Source organism: Topomyia yanbarensis, chromosome 1 (assembly GCF_030247195.1).
Source record: "Topomyia yanbarensis strain Yona2022 chromosome 1, ASM3024719v1, whole genome shotgun sequence".
Taxonomy (NCBI): Eukaryota; Metazoa; Arthropoda; class Insecta; order Diptera; family Culicidae; genus Topomyia; species Topomyia yanbarensis.
In genome coordinates, this window is record NC_080670.1 from 206,888,496 (window position 1) to 206,906,996 (window position 18,501).

General features: G+C 43.3%; 2 protein-coding genes across 2 annotated transcripts in view; both read right to left on the reverse strand.

Moving 5' to 3' along the window:
• The window catches only part of LOC131689633 (uncharacterized), a 197,564-nt gene extending 194,459 nt beyond the window's left edge, over positions 1-3,105 (reverse strand). Inside the window, exon 1 of the mRNA XM_058974884.1 lies at positions 2,966-3,105. The gene's annotated coding sequence lies outside the window, so the exon portion shown is untranslated. The remainder of the gene's footprint in view (positions 1-2,965) is intronic.
• A 7,991-nt stretch (positions 3,106-11,096) lies between these two features.
• On the reverse strand, positions 11,097-13,532 carry LOC131689658 (F-box/LRR-repeat protein 4-like). Its single transcript, XM_058974903.1, has 3 exons — positions 12,981-13,532; positions 12,100-12,920; positions 11,097-12,050 (listed from the first exon to the last, which is right to left on the reverse strand). The coding sequence occupies exons 1-3, from the start codon at positions 13,266-13,268 to the stop codon at positions 11,264-11,266; spliced, it is 1,896 nt and encodes a 631-aa protein (XP_058830886.1). The 5' UTR covers positions 13,269-13,532; the 3' UTR covers positions 11,097-11,263.
• Positions 13,533-18,501: the final 4,969 nt, after the last annotated feature.

Genomic DNA, 18,501 nt, shown 5'->3' on the forward strand with positions numbered 1-18,501 from the left:
TGTGTGCTTGACGTAAAATAAAATTTAAGAGAATCGATTGTAGAGAGCTAGAGTGATCGCTCGAATGTGAAGAATCGTTTTACTCTCAATCTTCCCAAAATCGAGCTTTGCAATTGAGCATGACTATATATCTCGGAAGGATACTGGCCTTGTCAATGGAAGATAGTATTTATAATAAACAAAAATCCTAGAAATAAATTATAACTAGTTAAAATGACCTCATTGAACAAGCTTTCCCATTTGGTCGGTGTTAAGTCAGACCGGACCAAGTGACAAAATATTGATTTCGAGAAAAACGAGTTTAAAGTGTGAATCGCAGCATCCTTTACATTATGATTGGAAATTAATTTTTGCCATAGTTCTTGTTTATTGTTACATATTTCAAATCTGGCAAACGTCGAATGTAGCTGACGATATTCTTTATCCAGTGCTATCAATATCTCATTTTTTTATGTTTTGCGACTTAGTCCGGTCTGACTTAACACCGACCATTTAACATTGAATCCAAGCCTTCGTCAGAGATCTACCCAAGTAACCAATAAGCATTATAACGTAGCCGAAAATGAAAATACTGTTTGGATCCGCAATTTACTCCCTTCTAATGCATTGTAATGTATATCCTTTTCGGAATTTCATTCTCACGCGATATGAATGATTTATGGAAATTAACGTGCGCTGCTTTTGCTGTCTAGGCTATAAAGCAGATATTCGAATGAAATGAAATATGCCGTGTATAATTATCAAGAGGATTGCATAACGAATAAACCCACTGTTTTATGATAGCATTATATCGGTTTTATATTTGCTATATAGTGGCACTAAACACACATGTAAAGCAGACGTGCTTTAAAGATCCTTGTACCATGTACGTCTTATATCAGCTTTATATACGTTTACAAAGCAAGCGATAATGCTATAATTCGGCTGCGCATGTATTCATTTATAATGCTAATATTGAGCTTGATTGCACCGTTAATGCAGTAATTGAGTTTCAATGCAACATTAGTGCAAATATATAGCCAATATTATGCAATGGCTTAATGCTTATGGTTACTTGGGTATAGCCCGAGGGGGCAGCACTAGCAGGTTTGAGTGCGTCGTATTGAAAATATCTGCGCATTTTAAATGTAACTAAAGTAATTAAAACTACTTATGTTGTACTAAATATGATACTTAATGTAATTAATTTGTACAAGTACTTAAAGTATTTAAAGTACATAAAAGAGGTACTTAAAATATTTTAGCGTATTTAAAGTAGAAAAGATCTGTACTTAAAAACTTTCTAGTATTACAGTCGATTTGTCATGTACTTTTTAAATATTGGCTGTACCTAATGTACTTTGTGGTACTTAACGGTATTTAAAATAACTAATTAAGTACAACTTTTAGCACTGCGTCGTATTGAAGTTTTAGTGCTTGCCCCTCGGTAAAGCCCGTTTAAGGGGTAGCTTGTGTATTGGAAAGAATGAGGATAAAATAGATTCACACGATACGTGCGATCAAACTGATTTTCTGCAATCGATTCTCTGGATTTTTTTACATAACAAATATAACTTCTACCGCATTCAACCCCTTTCCGAGCAATATAGGCAAGTGAACCTTCAAAATGGATTTGGGGTAAAACGAGTTAACACGTTTCGTATTTTTATTCTAATATGTACAAACGAATCCCTGAGTTACTTAGCATAAAACTACTTTCGATCCTTTTCCTGAAATGTTAAATATGGTATAACTTGACATTTGTATTTTGGAAAGAATAGGGGTAAAACGAGCACAAACGTTTTGTGTGGCCATTCTCGCTACCTTCAATCGATTTCCCGAATATTTTCTAGATAAGAATTACTACTTTTGATCATCGGCATTCAGCCTCTTTCCGAGTAGAACAGCCAGGTTTAACATCACACTTGAGTTTTTGTCCTTTTTCTGATAGAATTGGGGTAAAATGATAACGTACACACTCTTCTGGCGGTAATTTTAAGTATGTTCAAACGATAACCGGGACAGTTTACATAATAATTATCAAACGATCAGTCGCATATAGTTTTTTTATCGAAGTATAGAGCCAGGATTAACTTCGAACATAAAACATGCGAAGAATTGGGGTGAAATCGGAACCCACGTTTCGTGAGATTATTATGTCTATCTTCAATCAATTCTCTGGAATTTTTTACGAAAAGACTACTATTTTTGGTTAGTCCCATTCAACTTTCTACAGCTTCAGCCTATTCAAAAAATCGGTTTGGGTACATTTTTTCCCACTGTGCAATGGGTCAAAATAACCTTCTCATATTCGTTATTATTACTATGCAGATTAAAAACCCATCACCTCGTTTCTGTCAGGGTCACTCAACGACGATTTTGCGAAAATTTCCCAATTCCATTCGAACATGCAATCTTTCGCTTACGATGATGACTCAAAGACGAACGCAAACATTCTCCTATTCGACAAGCCACAACATCAAAGTGACACCAACCAGATGAATAGATTCAATACAATAACTTTGCCGGCGGGATGCTGATGACAAAACGATGTATGTGTGATTCTCTTCCAGCACGTTTCTTCTTTTTGATCCACGGAATACCAAATTAGACCTTTGTTTGAAGCTTTAGTTCCACCTGACCCGTGGGCGCTCGTCTATCCGTTATTGTCCAAGCCCGCACATACGTACATTAGTGTGTTTATGGTGTCAAGTGCAAGGCACGGTCCGTTTATGGGCAATTCACCTTCTGACATGTTAATTTTACCTCACGGACAAACGGTGCCTGATGCAAAGTCACACCCGTGTGAAGGTGACAAAAGTGTGGATTGTCTCTTATTCAGAATCCGTTATCTATTCTTTTGAATTGGAGAAACAGCGAACTTCTGAAAACCACTTAAAACTTCCCATCAGGGTACCAATCAACTCTATAACGTATCGTAGCACATTCACAAATCAACAGCTCTAAACGCTTGTAAACAACCTACCGATCAAAATCTCGCACAGCACCAATCTCTCCTCGGGGCTAATCGAGTTTTTCTATTAATCACACATGTTAATCGCTCAGAAGTCGCGACGAAACTGGCCCCCGTTGATATTGCCCATCATAATACACATCCACAGCAGAGGCCGCAGGACAGGACAACCGATCAGCGCGATCAGAGAGCGCGCGCGCGCCCGTTCGTTTTGATGTGCGCGATAGTTGCTGTGTGGTCAAACCGCGACACGCGGTTTGCTCAGCAGAGGCTAGATGAAGGAGGTAATCAGCCGCAACAAGGTGCCGCGCCGGTGGGGAGTCAGGCAGCAGCAACATGAAGCGGGTTCTTACTTGTACCGCAACTTGTCCGCGCGGAGCAATGGTGCGCTGGTTGATTGGTGGGATAGAAGCGCACCAGCGCGGGACAAAAATCTTCGCAGGTATGCTCGGGTAACACACATTTTGCAGCTCCCCCCGCGTGTGTGTGTGTATGTGCGCGGTGGGTGATGATGACCAATAACAGCTCGTTCGTTCGTTCGCTTCGCTCGCTCGCAGTCATTTGCTTGTTATGCCCAGAAAGGTAGGTGCAGGTATTTGTTCCGCCTTTGCCGAGTTGAAAATGCGATACTAGCGTCATCGATGCTTTAGTCACGATCACTATCAGCGATCAGTGGTAACCGAGTGTGTCGTCAGACGCTTCCTCGGTGTGCAAGGTTGGATGCTGCGGCTGGGTGGTACCGGATGTTACTCACCACAATTCATGCGGTTTCGGGTCTGAAAAAAAGAATTCTTTTAGGCATTGTACAAAAAACCAATATTTCAATTCTTAGTAATAAAACTCAGACAAAATAAAGCTTCTTATTTTTGACGCGAAAAGAAAACAAAACTACTTGTTCGCCTTGCCAGTGACGTCTCCCACGCAGAATGTAGTCAACAAACTGCGCAATAACGAAGGAACCATGGAAACCACCACGCCAGCTGAGCATCGAAACCGTTCCGTAAAGTTGTGAATCTATGCACGGCAACAAGCATACACTAGTGCAAATGTTTGTCATTTGATTACCCATCGAAAAGCACACATCGTTCGGAACTTGTGGGAATATCAACATTCTGAGGTCACATCTTTTCGATCGGGGTAAACAAATCCGATCTTCACAAAAGGATCAACTTTGACAGGCCTAACAAAGCGCAACAAAAAACACAGTGGTGCACACACAACCATCCGAAACGGGGAATCTATATTAGGCACGATCTCAGCTCGGTTTATAGCTTACCGCGTACCCGCCTCCACCATCCATGGACGACCATCAACCACACCGTTTTGCGGTCATAGATTTTTTTTACCACTAAGCGCCGCCGTAGAGAAGCTGGTCGGTTGGATCGTAACTTTCATTGTCGCAGGTTGACGACTGGAGAACCCATGAGTCTCTGTCTGTTGGCGCAGACATAATTTATTACTTCTAAACGAGCGTGATTTGGCACCATCCGACTCTCGGTCGGTGAAGATGGTCAGTTTGAAGCTAAATATAATTAGGTTGGCTACTTTACTCATAAATTGGTTATGACTATTTTTTAATGAATTTTACCCAACACATACCTATTCAGCTGTAAAAATTACAACATGTTGGTGGTAATCTGTAGAAATGGGAACCCTGGCTCGTTTTCATGCAGCTCCTTAATAGGGTTGACGACCTTCTGGGTTAGATCCGGAGACTCCGGTTATTGGAGACGATCTCTGGGCCTCCGGGTTTTGAATCAATTTCACCGGGTACACTGAAACGATGAATAATTTTAACTGAATTTGTTAGTTTCAAACGAGTTCTTCCGGTGTTCATGTTGGGCGCTTCTGCAGCGGTCCCTAACAGCTGATCAGGAAGACAAGGTTTATTCCTTTTGCTGGAACCTCCCGAGTGACTGTGATTTCCAGAAGACGCCGCAGTGTGCTTCCCAGACATTGTCGCTTTGCTGCCTGCTTTACTCTACTCCTGTTAGCTGTGACAATCCTAGTGCGGCTTATCCTCCACAGCGAGAGTGGTCGGTGCTTTTGCATTTTTTTGTTAGCCGGTGAAGTGAAATTCTACATCTATCTAAATCAACAAAACGGTTTATCTACGCAAAAAATTCAGAGCTCACCGAGAAAAGTTCAGCACAACAAAGCAAGTGAATGTGAGTCAATTTTTGTAATTGATACCTCGACGAGATACAAAAAGAATGAAAGAGTTAATACTTCTCATTTAAACTCAGCAGGTAAGTCTGTATTAAATTTCCTGATTATACATCATATTATCATGATTTAATCTGTTCCACAATATTTCGCCACGTCACTCGGTCAGTTGCTGCTTCTCTCCAACCTCTCAGGTGCCCGATACTCGCCAGGTTCTGCTCCACTTGGTCCAGCCAGCTTCGCTCCTCTCCGTCTTGTACCTGCCGGATTGGAGGTGAAAACCAAGTTGGTGGGGTTGTTATCCGGCACCCTCACAACATGCCCCGCCCACCGTACCCTTCCAGCTTGAGCTACTTTCCGGATACTTGGTTCACCATAGAGTCGCGCAAGTTCGTGGTTCATCCTTCTCCTCCACACGCCATCCTCCTGCACACCACCGAAGATCGTTCTCAGCACCCTTCTTTCGAAGACTTCGAGTGCTTGCAGATCCTCCTCGAGCATTGTTCACGTTTCGTGCCCGTAGAGAACCACACTGATTAGTGTTGTACATAGCGCATTTCGTGCGGTGGTGAAGCTTCCTGGATCTCAAAGTTTTGTGGAGCCCATAGTAAGCACGACTTCCAGAGATAATACGCCTTCTGATCTCCCGGCTGGTGTTTTTTGTCCGCAGTCACCAATGAGCCTAGATAGATGAACTCGCCAACCACCTCGAACTCGTCGCCGTCGATCGTAATACTACTGCCCAAGCATTCCCTATCGCGATCGGTTCCACCAGCCAGCGTGTACTTCGTCTTAGACACATTTATCTTCAGTCCTACTCGTGCTGCTTCGCACTTCAGTCGGGTATACAGATCTGCTACCGTCTCCTTGATTCTACCGATTGTGTCCAAGTCGTCAGCGAAGCACACGAACTGTCCGGACCTCGTGAAAATCGTGCCCCGCTCTTCGCATTACACCTTCCAGCGCTATATTGAACAGCAGGCAGGACAACCCATCGCCTTTGCCTTAGTCCCCTGCGTATTTCAAACGGACCCGAGAGGGCGCCCGGAATTTTGACAAAACACCTTACACCATCCATCATCATAGCTCTACACGGTCCACCGTGTCATATGCGGCTTTGAAGTCGATGAACAGGTGGTGTGTCGGGACCGGATATTCACGGCATTTTTAGAGGATTTACCGTTTAGTAAAGATCTGGTCGTTTGTTGATCTGCCGTTGATGAACCCGGTCCAGGAACGGATCCAGAAAAAAATTTCGGGGGGGGTCCATACGTAATATGAAATACCCTCATTTAATTAAAATCAGGATTGGTAATCGAATATAGTTTTCAATGATTTTGAACTTGGAATGAATTTAAAATAGAAACTATTTTAAAATTTCTCGAGAACTTAAAAATTTTCGGGGGGGGGGGGTTCGGACCCCCAAGACCCTCCCCCTGGATCCGCCACTGACCCGGTCTGATAACTCCCAACAAATCCATTTACCAGCGGTGATAGGCACCGGAACAGAAACTGGGATAAAGCGTCATTTGTCACCGTGATCGCTCTGTAGTTTTCACAGTCCAATTTGTCCCTTTTCTTGTATATTGAAGAGTTCCGCTCCTAGACCATCCTTACCAGCTGCCTTGTTGTTCTTGAGCTGTTGAATAGCCTCGCTAACCTCATACATAGTGGGCGCCGGTACATCCCCGTCGGCTGCGACACTGACATAATCGTCCTCCTCGAACGCCCGATTATCCGCCTGCGTCAAGATGCCACCTTCCTTGTCTCTACACATTTCGGCCCGCGGCACAAAACCGTTGCGAGAGTCATTCAGCTTCTTGAAGAACGCCCGCGTTTCCTGAAAGCGATACAGCAGCTCCATCTCCTCTCTCTCTCAGACTTTTCCAGGCGGCGCTTTTTGTCCTGAAAACGACGACTCTGCTGTTTTCGCTTCCGTCGATATGACTTCACGTTCTGACGAGTGGCTTGAAGCAACATCGCTGCGCGTGCTGAATTCTTCTGGTCCAATATCTCTTGACACTCGCCATTGAACCAATCGTTCCGTCGACTCTTCTGTACGTATCCCAGGACGCTCTCCGCAGTGCTGCTTATGGCTACTTTAATCCTGGTCCAACAGTACTCAAAGGGAGCATCGATGAGCTCCTCCTCCGGTGGCAGCGCTGCTTCAAGTACGTTGTCGCGATGTTGGTTTCCCTCAGTCGGTCCAGGTTATACCGCGGCGGGCGCCGGTATCTTACACTGTTCACTACAGATAGTTTAACCATCACCAGATAGTGGTCCGAGTCGATGTTAGCGCCCCGATAGGTCCTTACGTCGATAATGTCCGAGAAGTGCCTTCCATCAATCAGAACATGATCAATTTGCGTCTCTGTTTGTTGCGGTGTTCTCCAGGTGTATCGGTGCAGAAGGCGGTGCTGGAAGAAGGTGCTCCTTATGGCCATGTTCTTGGAGGTGGCGAAATCGATTAGTCTTAGGGCCGTTCTAGTTCGTCTGCTGGTGGGCGCTGAACCTTCCAATTACCGGTCTGTATTCCACCTCCTGTACAACCTGAGCATTAAGGTCGCCGATGACGACCTTGACATAATGTCTTGGGCAGCGATCGTATTCACGCTCCAGCTGCGCGTAGAATTCGTCTATGTCGTCATCGCTACTTTCGAGATGGGGACTATGCACGTTAATTACGCTGATGTTGAAGAACCGGCCCTTGATCCTCAACCTGCACATTCTGTCGCTGACCGGCCACCATCCGATCACTCGCTTTTGCATCTCCCCCACCACCATTAAAGCTGTTCCCAGCTCGTGTGTATTGCCGCAGCTTTGGTATATGGTGTGGTTCTCGCGAAAGACCCGCACCGTAGACCCCTTCCAACACACCTCCTGCAGCGCCACAATGTCGAACTTGCGGTCTTTCACTATATCGGCAAGTATGCGAGTGCTCCCGATAAAGTTAAGCGAGCTGCAGTTCCATGTCCCAAGTTTCCAGTCTCTTGTCCGTTTCCGTTGCGTATGTCTGTGTCAATTTTGTCCATCCGAAATTTCTGGTTGAACTTCCTGAGCATGCTATTTTTATGGGCGGCTAGCTAGGCCTGCGCCAACCTTGCAGTAACGCTGAAGGATCATAATTGAAATTCGTAGGTTTTCTCTGAAGTACCGTAAAGTTATTCGGCACTTCAACTGATGTTACCGAAGCGGCTATAAATTTACTGCAGCTCGTGTTCAATCCAGGAAAACTTGAGGCCTTTTCGTTGTCATGAAATGCTTGAGACTTCCGTAAAGGCCGAATCTTCTCTCTAAAAAACCCTTGCACTTCTTAGGACTTTACTGAATGTTACAGGACATGCCAATCGTAAAGCAGGATCTTCCCAAGCTTCCGCTAGATATTTCGAACATTGTAGGACTTTCTTGAAGCTCGCTGGACACTTCACTGGATTTGATGTTGGGTATGGTCCATGTCCTCCAGGAATGTTTTTCACCATAACTTTCAACTGCTTCTTCTTAGTGATGATTGCCCTGTTGCATTTCCTCATACCAACAAAGAACCACAAAATTTGTTCATACATAAATTTATTGTGACACGGTTTCACACACCCCAAGTCATGCTCTTATCTCCTACACTCTTCCTCTAATCACTCCTCCTTTACTTTATTTCCACTTCGATCTGATGCTAATCTTCGCTTATTCTGTCAGCTTTCTCCTCGCCTTCGTCCCAAATAATGGAACGTACTCACCATCGACATGTCTGCACTCGACGTCACATGACATCGTAGCATCGTGACGATGACTCTAAGCTCGCCTCCGTCGGCTCAAGAAACAATCGTTCGATACGGGCGGCCAATCCCATGAAGAGCCTTTTTCGCTCAAAGTAGCGGATTGCTCCCACTTCCTCGTCTCACGCCGGCGCTCTATGCACTAACGCTTGGCTCGTTCGAGTGAGTCGCACCGAGTTGATCTGTGCCGTCGTCTATCTCCGGGTCGACAGATGCCTTGGCTCGATCCCTGCCGAAGTCCGTTGCGAGCGCGATAAATGCATCGGTTTGATCTGCACCTGAAACGACCAATGCATCCACTTGGTCTGCACCGTCATCTCTCGTTGGCTTAATAAGTGTATTACTTCGATCCAGTGCCTTCCGTATCTAAAGAAAGAAAACCAGGAAAAACCGCCCTACAGGGAACAGTCTGCTACTTTCTCTTCCGATATGGCCTGATTTGGTCTTACCCTTGCCTCGGGGTGATTTGTGTGATGGTTGCTGTTCTCGCCAGAAATCAATCCTTTCTTTCAGACTCTTTTTCGGCTCGCTGCTTAGCTGGCACGTGGTTCGCGCTGAAGCCTTATTGGTAATTTTCTTTATTCGCCACCAGCTCGTTACCTTTCCGTGTGCTTTTGCACCACTCCTCAGCTTCCTTTTTGACAGGCTGCTCTCACGCAAGGTTTTCGCCGACCGAACGGAACGAACTCTTCCTAAGAATGAGAGTATGCGTGTGACACTTGTGAAAGTTACTTTCTTTCACATTATTTGCCGCTTAATTACCAAGAGTGTAAAGCTGTATTAACTGACAACAGTTTTCGTAGCTCGGCAGCTGAAATCTATTTCGCCAAGGAAGCTTCCGGCTATGCCGACGGTAGACCTCGGATCTGGTCTGTAGTTGATGTCGACATTTACCACACATGCACAAAGGCCATGCATGCTACATCACGATTCCGGAAAGTCACGCAATGTCACAGTTTTCTGCTTCCACCCACCACCACTTCTCTCCATGGATGTAAGGGAATACAGTAACGACTCGTTCCTCGACTCCTGATGTTACTGCATCAAAAGTTGGACTCTAAGGAGATTGCAAGATTGGTGCGGCTACAGAGCCAATGTCAGTGAAGTAGGCTCAAACTTCGCCGTAAATACTACCATATACTAGCTCAAGAAACACAACGGACTTGACTACAATAAAGCGGGAAACTTTATGCTCGTTTTCTCTCTAATAAGAAAGTTCGAAATAATCCAATTTGTAGATGAGCGGATAGTTCCGAACCTAAATCAAAATACTCGACAGAAACGAATCGATGGCGGACGAAAGCCTTGTGAATCCTGTGTCAAACATTAAACATCACCGCCAAAACAAAACTTACCTTTAGAATGAGCCCTATGTCATCTCAGTCGTCGGCGTGCTGACAGTCTGATACTAAGATTTTCTTTTCAATTTCTATTTTCACATATTTTAAAATCCTCAACACGACGAGCGTGGCCTCTAACATACCGTTGCTGTCTCTGCAAAAAAAAAGAATAAGCATGTACAAATTTCACAATTATCATATGGTGCAATTTTACCATTGATAGGATTGAAGAATCAGATAGCAGTTATAGGTGTCTTCGTTTGCTCCAATCTGAAATTAAAAAAGAATTAAATATCAGTTAAACAAAGCGTTTAGTGGCAAACTGTGAATAGAAAATTTGTCGTCGAATAAAACCCGTTGATTGTCATGATCAGCTCCACCTCACACCACTACAAAGATGTAAATGGAAGGATTTTTCTAGAAAATAGTTTACATTTGATCACACAAAAAAATCAGTGATGTATCGATTGGTCCTTGATTAGTAAACTATCGGAGTTTAATGCTGGTTCCAGGCTTATTTTTTAATAGTAAAATAGATTGAGGTTCTGTACGAGGATGAGTAATTGAATTAATCCACTAGAAATGGGATCAAAATATGTTCTAAAACACTTAAAATTTAATTCCAAAAGGAAAAAAATTGAAATGAGCTAATTTGTATAACAAGGATATACAAATTAGTAAGATAAAGTAGGATCTCATCTCATCAGTAACTAGCGTTAACATGGTGCCACTTAGATGACTAGTTGGTGTCGTTCGAATACAAGCAGTCTGCTACTAAAGTCTTATGCATAATTCGACGTGACGTCGAGGAATTTCTCCGTCAATTCCATCCCAGGACTTTCTTTCAACATAGTTCATGATCATGTATCCTATCAATACAAACAGGGGTAATCTCAAATGTATTTTAGTAAACGTGGCTCTCCCCCCGGAGCGAAATGTAAATATTGAGTTAATCATGTAATAAAATATCGGTATCCTGTACTGGCTTGGAATGATATCGAGTAAAATCACAACCACGGGCAACGCCCATCCCTTCAAAACTCACCCCGCCGCGGTCCAAAGTCCACCAGGCTCCGCTTGATGGCTACATCGAAGCAGTCTCGCATCAGCGCAATCTTCAGCTCGTCCAGATTATCACAGAAGCTTAGATCCAACAGTTGCAACTTCTTGCAGCGATTCAATAGCCTACAGCACATCTCCCACGATATGCCCATACAACCGAGCAAGTCCAACTGTTCCAGATTGACACAATGGGTAGCAATCGCATCCAGATCGCGATCCGTAAAGCCCCGAATCGCGGCCAGGTACAATTTCCTTAACCGGGGACAACTTTTCACCAGTGCACGTAACGATTCACCGGGTGTGGGTTCTTCCCGGAGACACCAGCCAAAATCTGCCTCCTCCAAATCAGTGCACTTGGCGAGCGCCGCCAGTCCAACCGATGTCAGTGAATGTGACTTCCACATATCCAACGAGATCAGTCGACGGTTGTACTTGGAGATATGCTGCGCTACATCATCCATGCTGACGTCCAACGAACAGAATGCTAAATTAAGATGGCGCAGGTGTTCGTTCCGGGCAAGAACTCTGACCAAGGAAAACGTATCAATGGTTGAGCGGCTTAAGTCGAGCCGCTCGAGATTCCGGAAGTGAGCCAAGCCGGAGAAATCGTCGTTCTGTGGGGTGTAGTTTTGAAGTGTAAGTTCCCGAAGATTTTCGAAACAATGCTCCCCGATTGCTTCCAGACATTTCTCGTTGCTGATGAACTTGCAGGAATCCAAACGTAAGTGGGTGAGACCTCCACCGCAGGTCGCTAAAAAGCTAAAACAAATATGAAATATTATTTTAAAAGCGAGTTTAAGAAGCTTACTATTTAAATTCACTGGGAGTAATAGCGTTGAACATTCCGCACCAGGACAGATCCAACTTCTTCGTATAGGCACATCTCTTCTTTAGCGAGCGCAGAGTGGATGACGAGGCTCGATTCCAGTACGGTTTCAGACTAACCTCGGTGTACAGCAACGAATCACAAGCCACAATCTGGTGGAACGTCCGACAGACGCTTCCGCATCTAAACAATGATCTTAAATCCAGAAAAGATAGGATTTTAAAAAGAATCTCATATGGCATTTGATCCAGAGTAAATCTGGTATCGTCAGTCGGAGTCGCACTGCGACTACTGGAAAGACTATCACTCTCTGAGCTTCGCAGTTCCTCTTCTGCGAATTCATCCACCGTCGGATGGAGCTTTTCCGTTTTCAGATTCTTGAAATTGTCACCTTTGTTTAATACAGTTTTCTGTCCTACCAGCAGAATAGCATCTATTTGTGTAAAATACTCGAGGCGGGTTGTATGAAACTCCAGCCGAATGTAACGTGTAAGGTTTGGGCAAGATTTCAAACGAGGACAGAACTGTCGAGCTTTATTGCATTCAATGGGTTGTAGAAAATCCGCTTCAACTTCGCTTACGTCCCACAGAAGAACCCATTCCTCCGCTTGAGTGTATGCCCAGATACGAACGATGCCACCTGGGTTGTAAGTTTCGAATACTGTGATAGACTCTGGATACACCAGTTCTTCAAACTGTGCCAGGATAAAATCATCAGTCGGAGGAACATACTCGGTATTGCTCTGTGAGTTAATTTCGCGCCCGGCGGATGGTGCTCGTTTCCACCAGGGACCGTAGGTGCGCTGTAATACAAAGTGAACTGATGAAACATATTTGATAACCCTATTTTCAACACATCTTACGAAAGCGAACGTCTCTGGAAAGTCGCCATAATCCGGGTACTTCGATGGCTTCCCAGTTACGTTGTAGGCCGTGTAGGAAATGCTAGTGTCGCTTCCGTACTGCGAACTGAAATCGACTACATTCTGGGCGTACTGTTTGATGGTGACCAGTTTTTGCTTTTCGGTGCCATCCTGGTGGTCACCACCGGACAGCTGGAAGAAAACTTCCTCCTCGTCGTCCTCGGTCGTATCGGCGTAACTGCTCGTATCATCACAATCGGAGGACGTGAGGGAGTAATCGCTTATCATGCTCCTTCACCGGTTTTGAAAACGGATGAATAAACTATTTTTCTGATATTCAATTGCGGTTGCGACAAAAAAAACTTTTTAAGTGACTATTTTATAGAATTGAGCCAGTGAAACAAGCGAAAAATGAAAATTTTCACCACAAATTAAGTTAACTGTTCTTTTTTCTTCGTTCACTGTCGAAGACAATGGCAATGCACTTGTGATGCAGGCAAAATAACAACAAACTCTGCCGTCTACTGATGCACTCATATGCTTGCAATGCAAAGATGCATAAAGAACAACTGACAGAATTGCACTGCACTTTTGGTTGAGGTTAGCTCCCGGCCGCGCCAAAGAGAATAGTGAAAGAGACGAAGAGTGAAAATCAGTCAAAACGGCAACACTCCCTTTATGATGATTTCAACACTAGAATTTTGGCAACCGCTTCTACAGGCAGCACTTTAAATGACTCCTATTATATTTTGAAAACAAACCGTATGTCGATCGATGGATTTGTTTATCAAACGATGTGCATTTCGAAACAAAGAGATGAAATAATTCTAAAGCTTATTTTTACTCATACATATACTCTAGAATGCACCTTACAATCACGATTGAGCTAAATTCTGACGAAAATTCAAATTTCTTTTTTGATAGAAGTACAATACTTATCTCCTCCAACTCAGGCATGAGTAATGTTTATTTACATTGCACGATTGGTCTGCTCAATAAGGTATTTTTGGCTTCACACTATTCGTCTCTTTCCCTATTCTCTTTGGGCCGCGCGATGTATTCAGTGTTGCCACATTTACTGATATTGGGAACTTTTCTGGTCCTACAAGATTACAGATAAGTATGGATTTTTCGGTGTCAATTGGATCATTAAGCTTTATGCTGTTTTTAGTTTTCTTTTGCTGATGCAGAAGTACTCAGCTGCTGAGCAATTTGTGATTGCGCTTACAGGTTATTATGAGGGATTTTATGCCTAACAAATGCGGATTTATGGAATTAAAAACTCGAAAGCTGCTCCGAAGAATGCCAGGGGTTACTGATACAGCGCAAATTCGTTAGTTGGGGGTTCGTTAGTTGGGTGTGCCCCAACTACAAGACACTCTTACTTACGTCAAAACTAAAAGTCAAACACTGATTGACGTTTGAAAGTCATCGATTTCAAAGGGCTCATTAGTTGATTTCTATTGCGAGCTAGAAAAAAACATGCTTTAAAATCAAATGAAACTTTAATTATATTCCAGAATGTTCTTAGTAAAATAGATGTATACTATGTTGGATGTTGGATGCACTTCTTCCATTCAGCATCAATTAGTTTGTTTCGCAGAGATGTTAATTTTCTGAACTCTTGGAGGTCATCTCTGACGTACTCAATCACATTATCTAATGATTTGAGTACGATTGTTTTTTTTTGCAGTTTGGAGATGCATCACACTTCACCTGTTGCTCGTCCATTCCAGGAATATTATCGCCGGAAGTGTTCAACCATTCCTCCTCGGTACACGTTGTATTATCTAACCGCTGTGAAACTGAATGAATTATTTCTTCATTTGTGGTAACTTGTAACACTTAAAATATCCCTTGCGAGTCCACAACCTGGTCATTGAGCCAGCGAACAATGTCACATTCGCTGGTGTTAGTACCAGCGGCTTTGTCTGCTGCAGCTATGAGAGATTTAAGCTCTTGCATGTTATGCTCCACCGGTGGAGATTAATGATGTTCAAATTCTGGGAAATTGTCAATTAGTTTGTTTCAAGAATGCTTTATTGTTGAAGCAGAAACCTCATCCCACGAGCTGAACAACCAATCCAGACATTGTGTCAATGAAATATTTTTCAATCGTTGATTAAAAGGCAGTTGATCATCTTCAAGATCCAACTTTAACATAAGCTTTCTCTTATAACGCATTTTTATTGCGTTGATTACGGACTGGTTTATGGGTTGCCATTCGCTAGTAACATTGGGAGGCAAGTAGATAACTTGGATCAATTCATCGTCACTTTTTAAATCGTGGTGAGCCGAGCAGTTATCCAAGACAAGAAGCCCTTTTGGTTTAAGCCCATTCTCGTTGCAGAACTTTCGGACAGCGGGAACAAATTCCTCATCGAACTACTTTCGAAACAGGAGTCGGGTCATCCAAGCCTTCTTCGAATTATAATCAAAAACAGGTAGAGCTTTCTTGTTACGAGGAAGGTCTCTCGGATTTTCAGACGTCCCGATAAAAAAATTTTAATTCCAAGTTTCCGTCCATATTCGCACAAGGCATGAAAGAGTATCTGATCCGATTCAATTTACGGACAGATACAGCTTTTTCATCCCACAAGACTACCGTGCGAGACGCAATCAGTTTAACGAATTATGCGGATTCATCAGCGTTAAACAGTTGCGAAGGTTTTAAACCCATTTCCATGATTTTGTTCATGAGCACTCCTTTAAACTTAACGTAAGCTTCGAGATCGGCGGAAGCCTTTTCTCCAGCGGATACAACTGTACGTAGTCCAAAACGAGTGCGGAAACGACGAGCACACCCACTCGATGCAAGAAATTGACATGTCTCGTAGCATTCGTTTTGCTGTAATGTTTCGAATAGTAGTTTTGCTTTAACCTTCAGAACATCCGACGGATTAATTATGTTTGCGTTTCTTTGTTGCAGGATACACATGAACAATGTCTCTTCTATCAACGGAAAATTCTGTTCTTTCATAGTTCGTCGTTGCTCTATTCCGTGTTCTCTATGACTGTCTATTGTGGATTTGATAGCTTCCTTTTGCTTAAGCAGTCGGCCCACGGTTGAACTTCCAATCCCGGTTTTTTACGAGCTGTTCGTGGGACAATTCACTGGACTCAGCGTATACCGAAAGGTCGTCCAGATAAGATCAGAATTGTGATATTCTGTCTAAAGAAAGCAATTGAAGTTAGTAGTGGCAAGGCTTGTATGAAGGATTACCGCGTCTAAATGTCCGCTTACAAAGTTAAGATTGACGGTGGAGTCACCGATTCGAAAATGTGCGTGGGTCTACTGAATCACGGGGGTTGGCTGTTGCGGGGACACTTGCATTGAGAATGCTGGAAAATAAGAGAGTTGAACGTTTCTACAGTAACTTTCAATGTAAAATCGTCTTTTACAGTAGAAAAGGGGGTGGTTATGTATATTAACATTGAAAAAATCGCTTTTTCTCCATACATTTTTTTCTCTAAAACAGTAAAATTTAATGTGAATTTACTGTATCAGTTTTTTGCTGAACAGTAAAACTGATTGTTACATGAAATTTTATTGTAAATGTACTGTGAGAACTCTGCGTCAAACAATGTTGAAACAGTAATACTAATATTTATTGTTTTATGATTGTTTGTAGGGTAAATGCTGTTGTAAAATTCTATTCGGGTAGGAATCTAAAAGCGTTCCCTTTAAAGACGATCTAATCACTCTTGCAGATAAACTAAAAAAAGCTACGCAACTCACCACGACAAATCATTATGCACTTTTGGAAGAGTATCCCTCTGATGATCCTCATGCGGGGATCAGTCAGTTGAAACAACAGTTGCAGTTAGAACATGACTTAGTCTTTCCTCGAGCAAAAAGTACATTAGTTTTGCAACCCTTTGGTGTTTACATTCTCTTGTTTTTCAGTGTTCACTTGGTAATGGCACACTATCTTGAATTATTTCATAATTTATTCTCACAAAAATTAAAAAGCCAGTCATAATTTTAGCGCCCCTCTGAGACAGGCGCCCTTGGCGGGGGCGAACCTGGCCAACCGCACGCTACGGCTCTTTGGTTACTGCGGGCAAATCAATGTTTGAAAAAACAAAGTTGTCATCTTGATAAACATAATGGCCACCCGGTGATAGTGATAGTGAACGTCTTAACACTCACACATTCTCAAACGCGGTCTCAAGCATGAACCTATAAAAAAGCCCCCGCGCGCGGTTACGTATCGATCACGTCCGGAAGTCTATCCTTGATCCTAGAAGCCTAGGTCCATGCCTTCAGCTGGACCAATTAAGAAAATACGCTCATATCTATTAGACAACACGTCTCATGGCGACATGAGCGGGAACCCTATCGATATAAACGATCCCACTCTCTGCTAGAATTCTAACCGCGCACCGAAAATTTAATATCAGACTCACGGTTCGCGCGACCATACAAGAACACACGTTACAAAATCACGTCAGCGCACAAACGTTAGAGCCCCTCGCGATTTTCCAAGCAACCTACGCCCACGAACTGGCAAACGTGATTACACCCCGGTGATAAGGTGAAAATCTCAGCACTCAAAAACTTAGCAACACGATCTCAAGCGTCAACCTACAAACTCCCGCGCTCGCGCCATCATGAATCGGGATCGTCCGGAAGTCTCTATCCTCGGTACAAACAATCTAGGTCCTTGTTAATTAATAAAAAAAAAATAAAATTGAAAAATAACTCCCATATCCACTAGATAAAACGTTCCATGGCGACATGACCGGAAACTCTAGTGATATGGAGTAACTCTCTCCCTGTCAGAATGTGATCCGTACACCGAAAGCTAAAGATCAGAATGACGGTCCGCGAATATATGAATGGCCGCAGGGTTTCAAAATCGAATTTATACACGCGAAGTCACATACGCGCGAGCACACCCGACAAACACGTCAACATACGAACGCTTAAGCCCTTCGCGATCATCTACGCACACCTATGCCCGAGATCGCGTAAACTTGATAACACTCCGGCAATTGTGTGAACGTTTTAGTACTTACGACGTTACAAACGCGGTCTCAAACGCGAACCCGCAAACGCGCGCGATCATGAATCGGTCACGTCCGGAAATCTTTAGCATTCATTCTAGCAATTTAGGTCCATACATTCAGTTGGACCAATCAAAAAATAAAAATAAAGCTCATATCCACTAGATCACGCGTTCTACGGCGACATGAATGGAAATTCTAATGATATGTAAGAACCCACTTTTTTTTTGGAATCCGAACCGTACACCAAAAATCAAAAATTAAGTATCAGATTCACGGTCCGCGCGCGATCATTCTAGAACACACGCGAATATGCGAAAGGCACACGGTTATGAAATAGAATTTATACACGCGAAGTTCATACACGTTAGCACACGCGACATACAAACGCGCACGCGACATACAAACGCGCACGCGATCGAGCACGTTAACGTACAAATGTTCGAGCCCTTCGCGATGATACACGCGATCGCGAGTCCCTACGCCCGCACATACCTGAACCGTACAATGA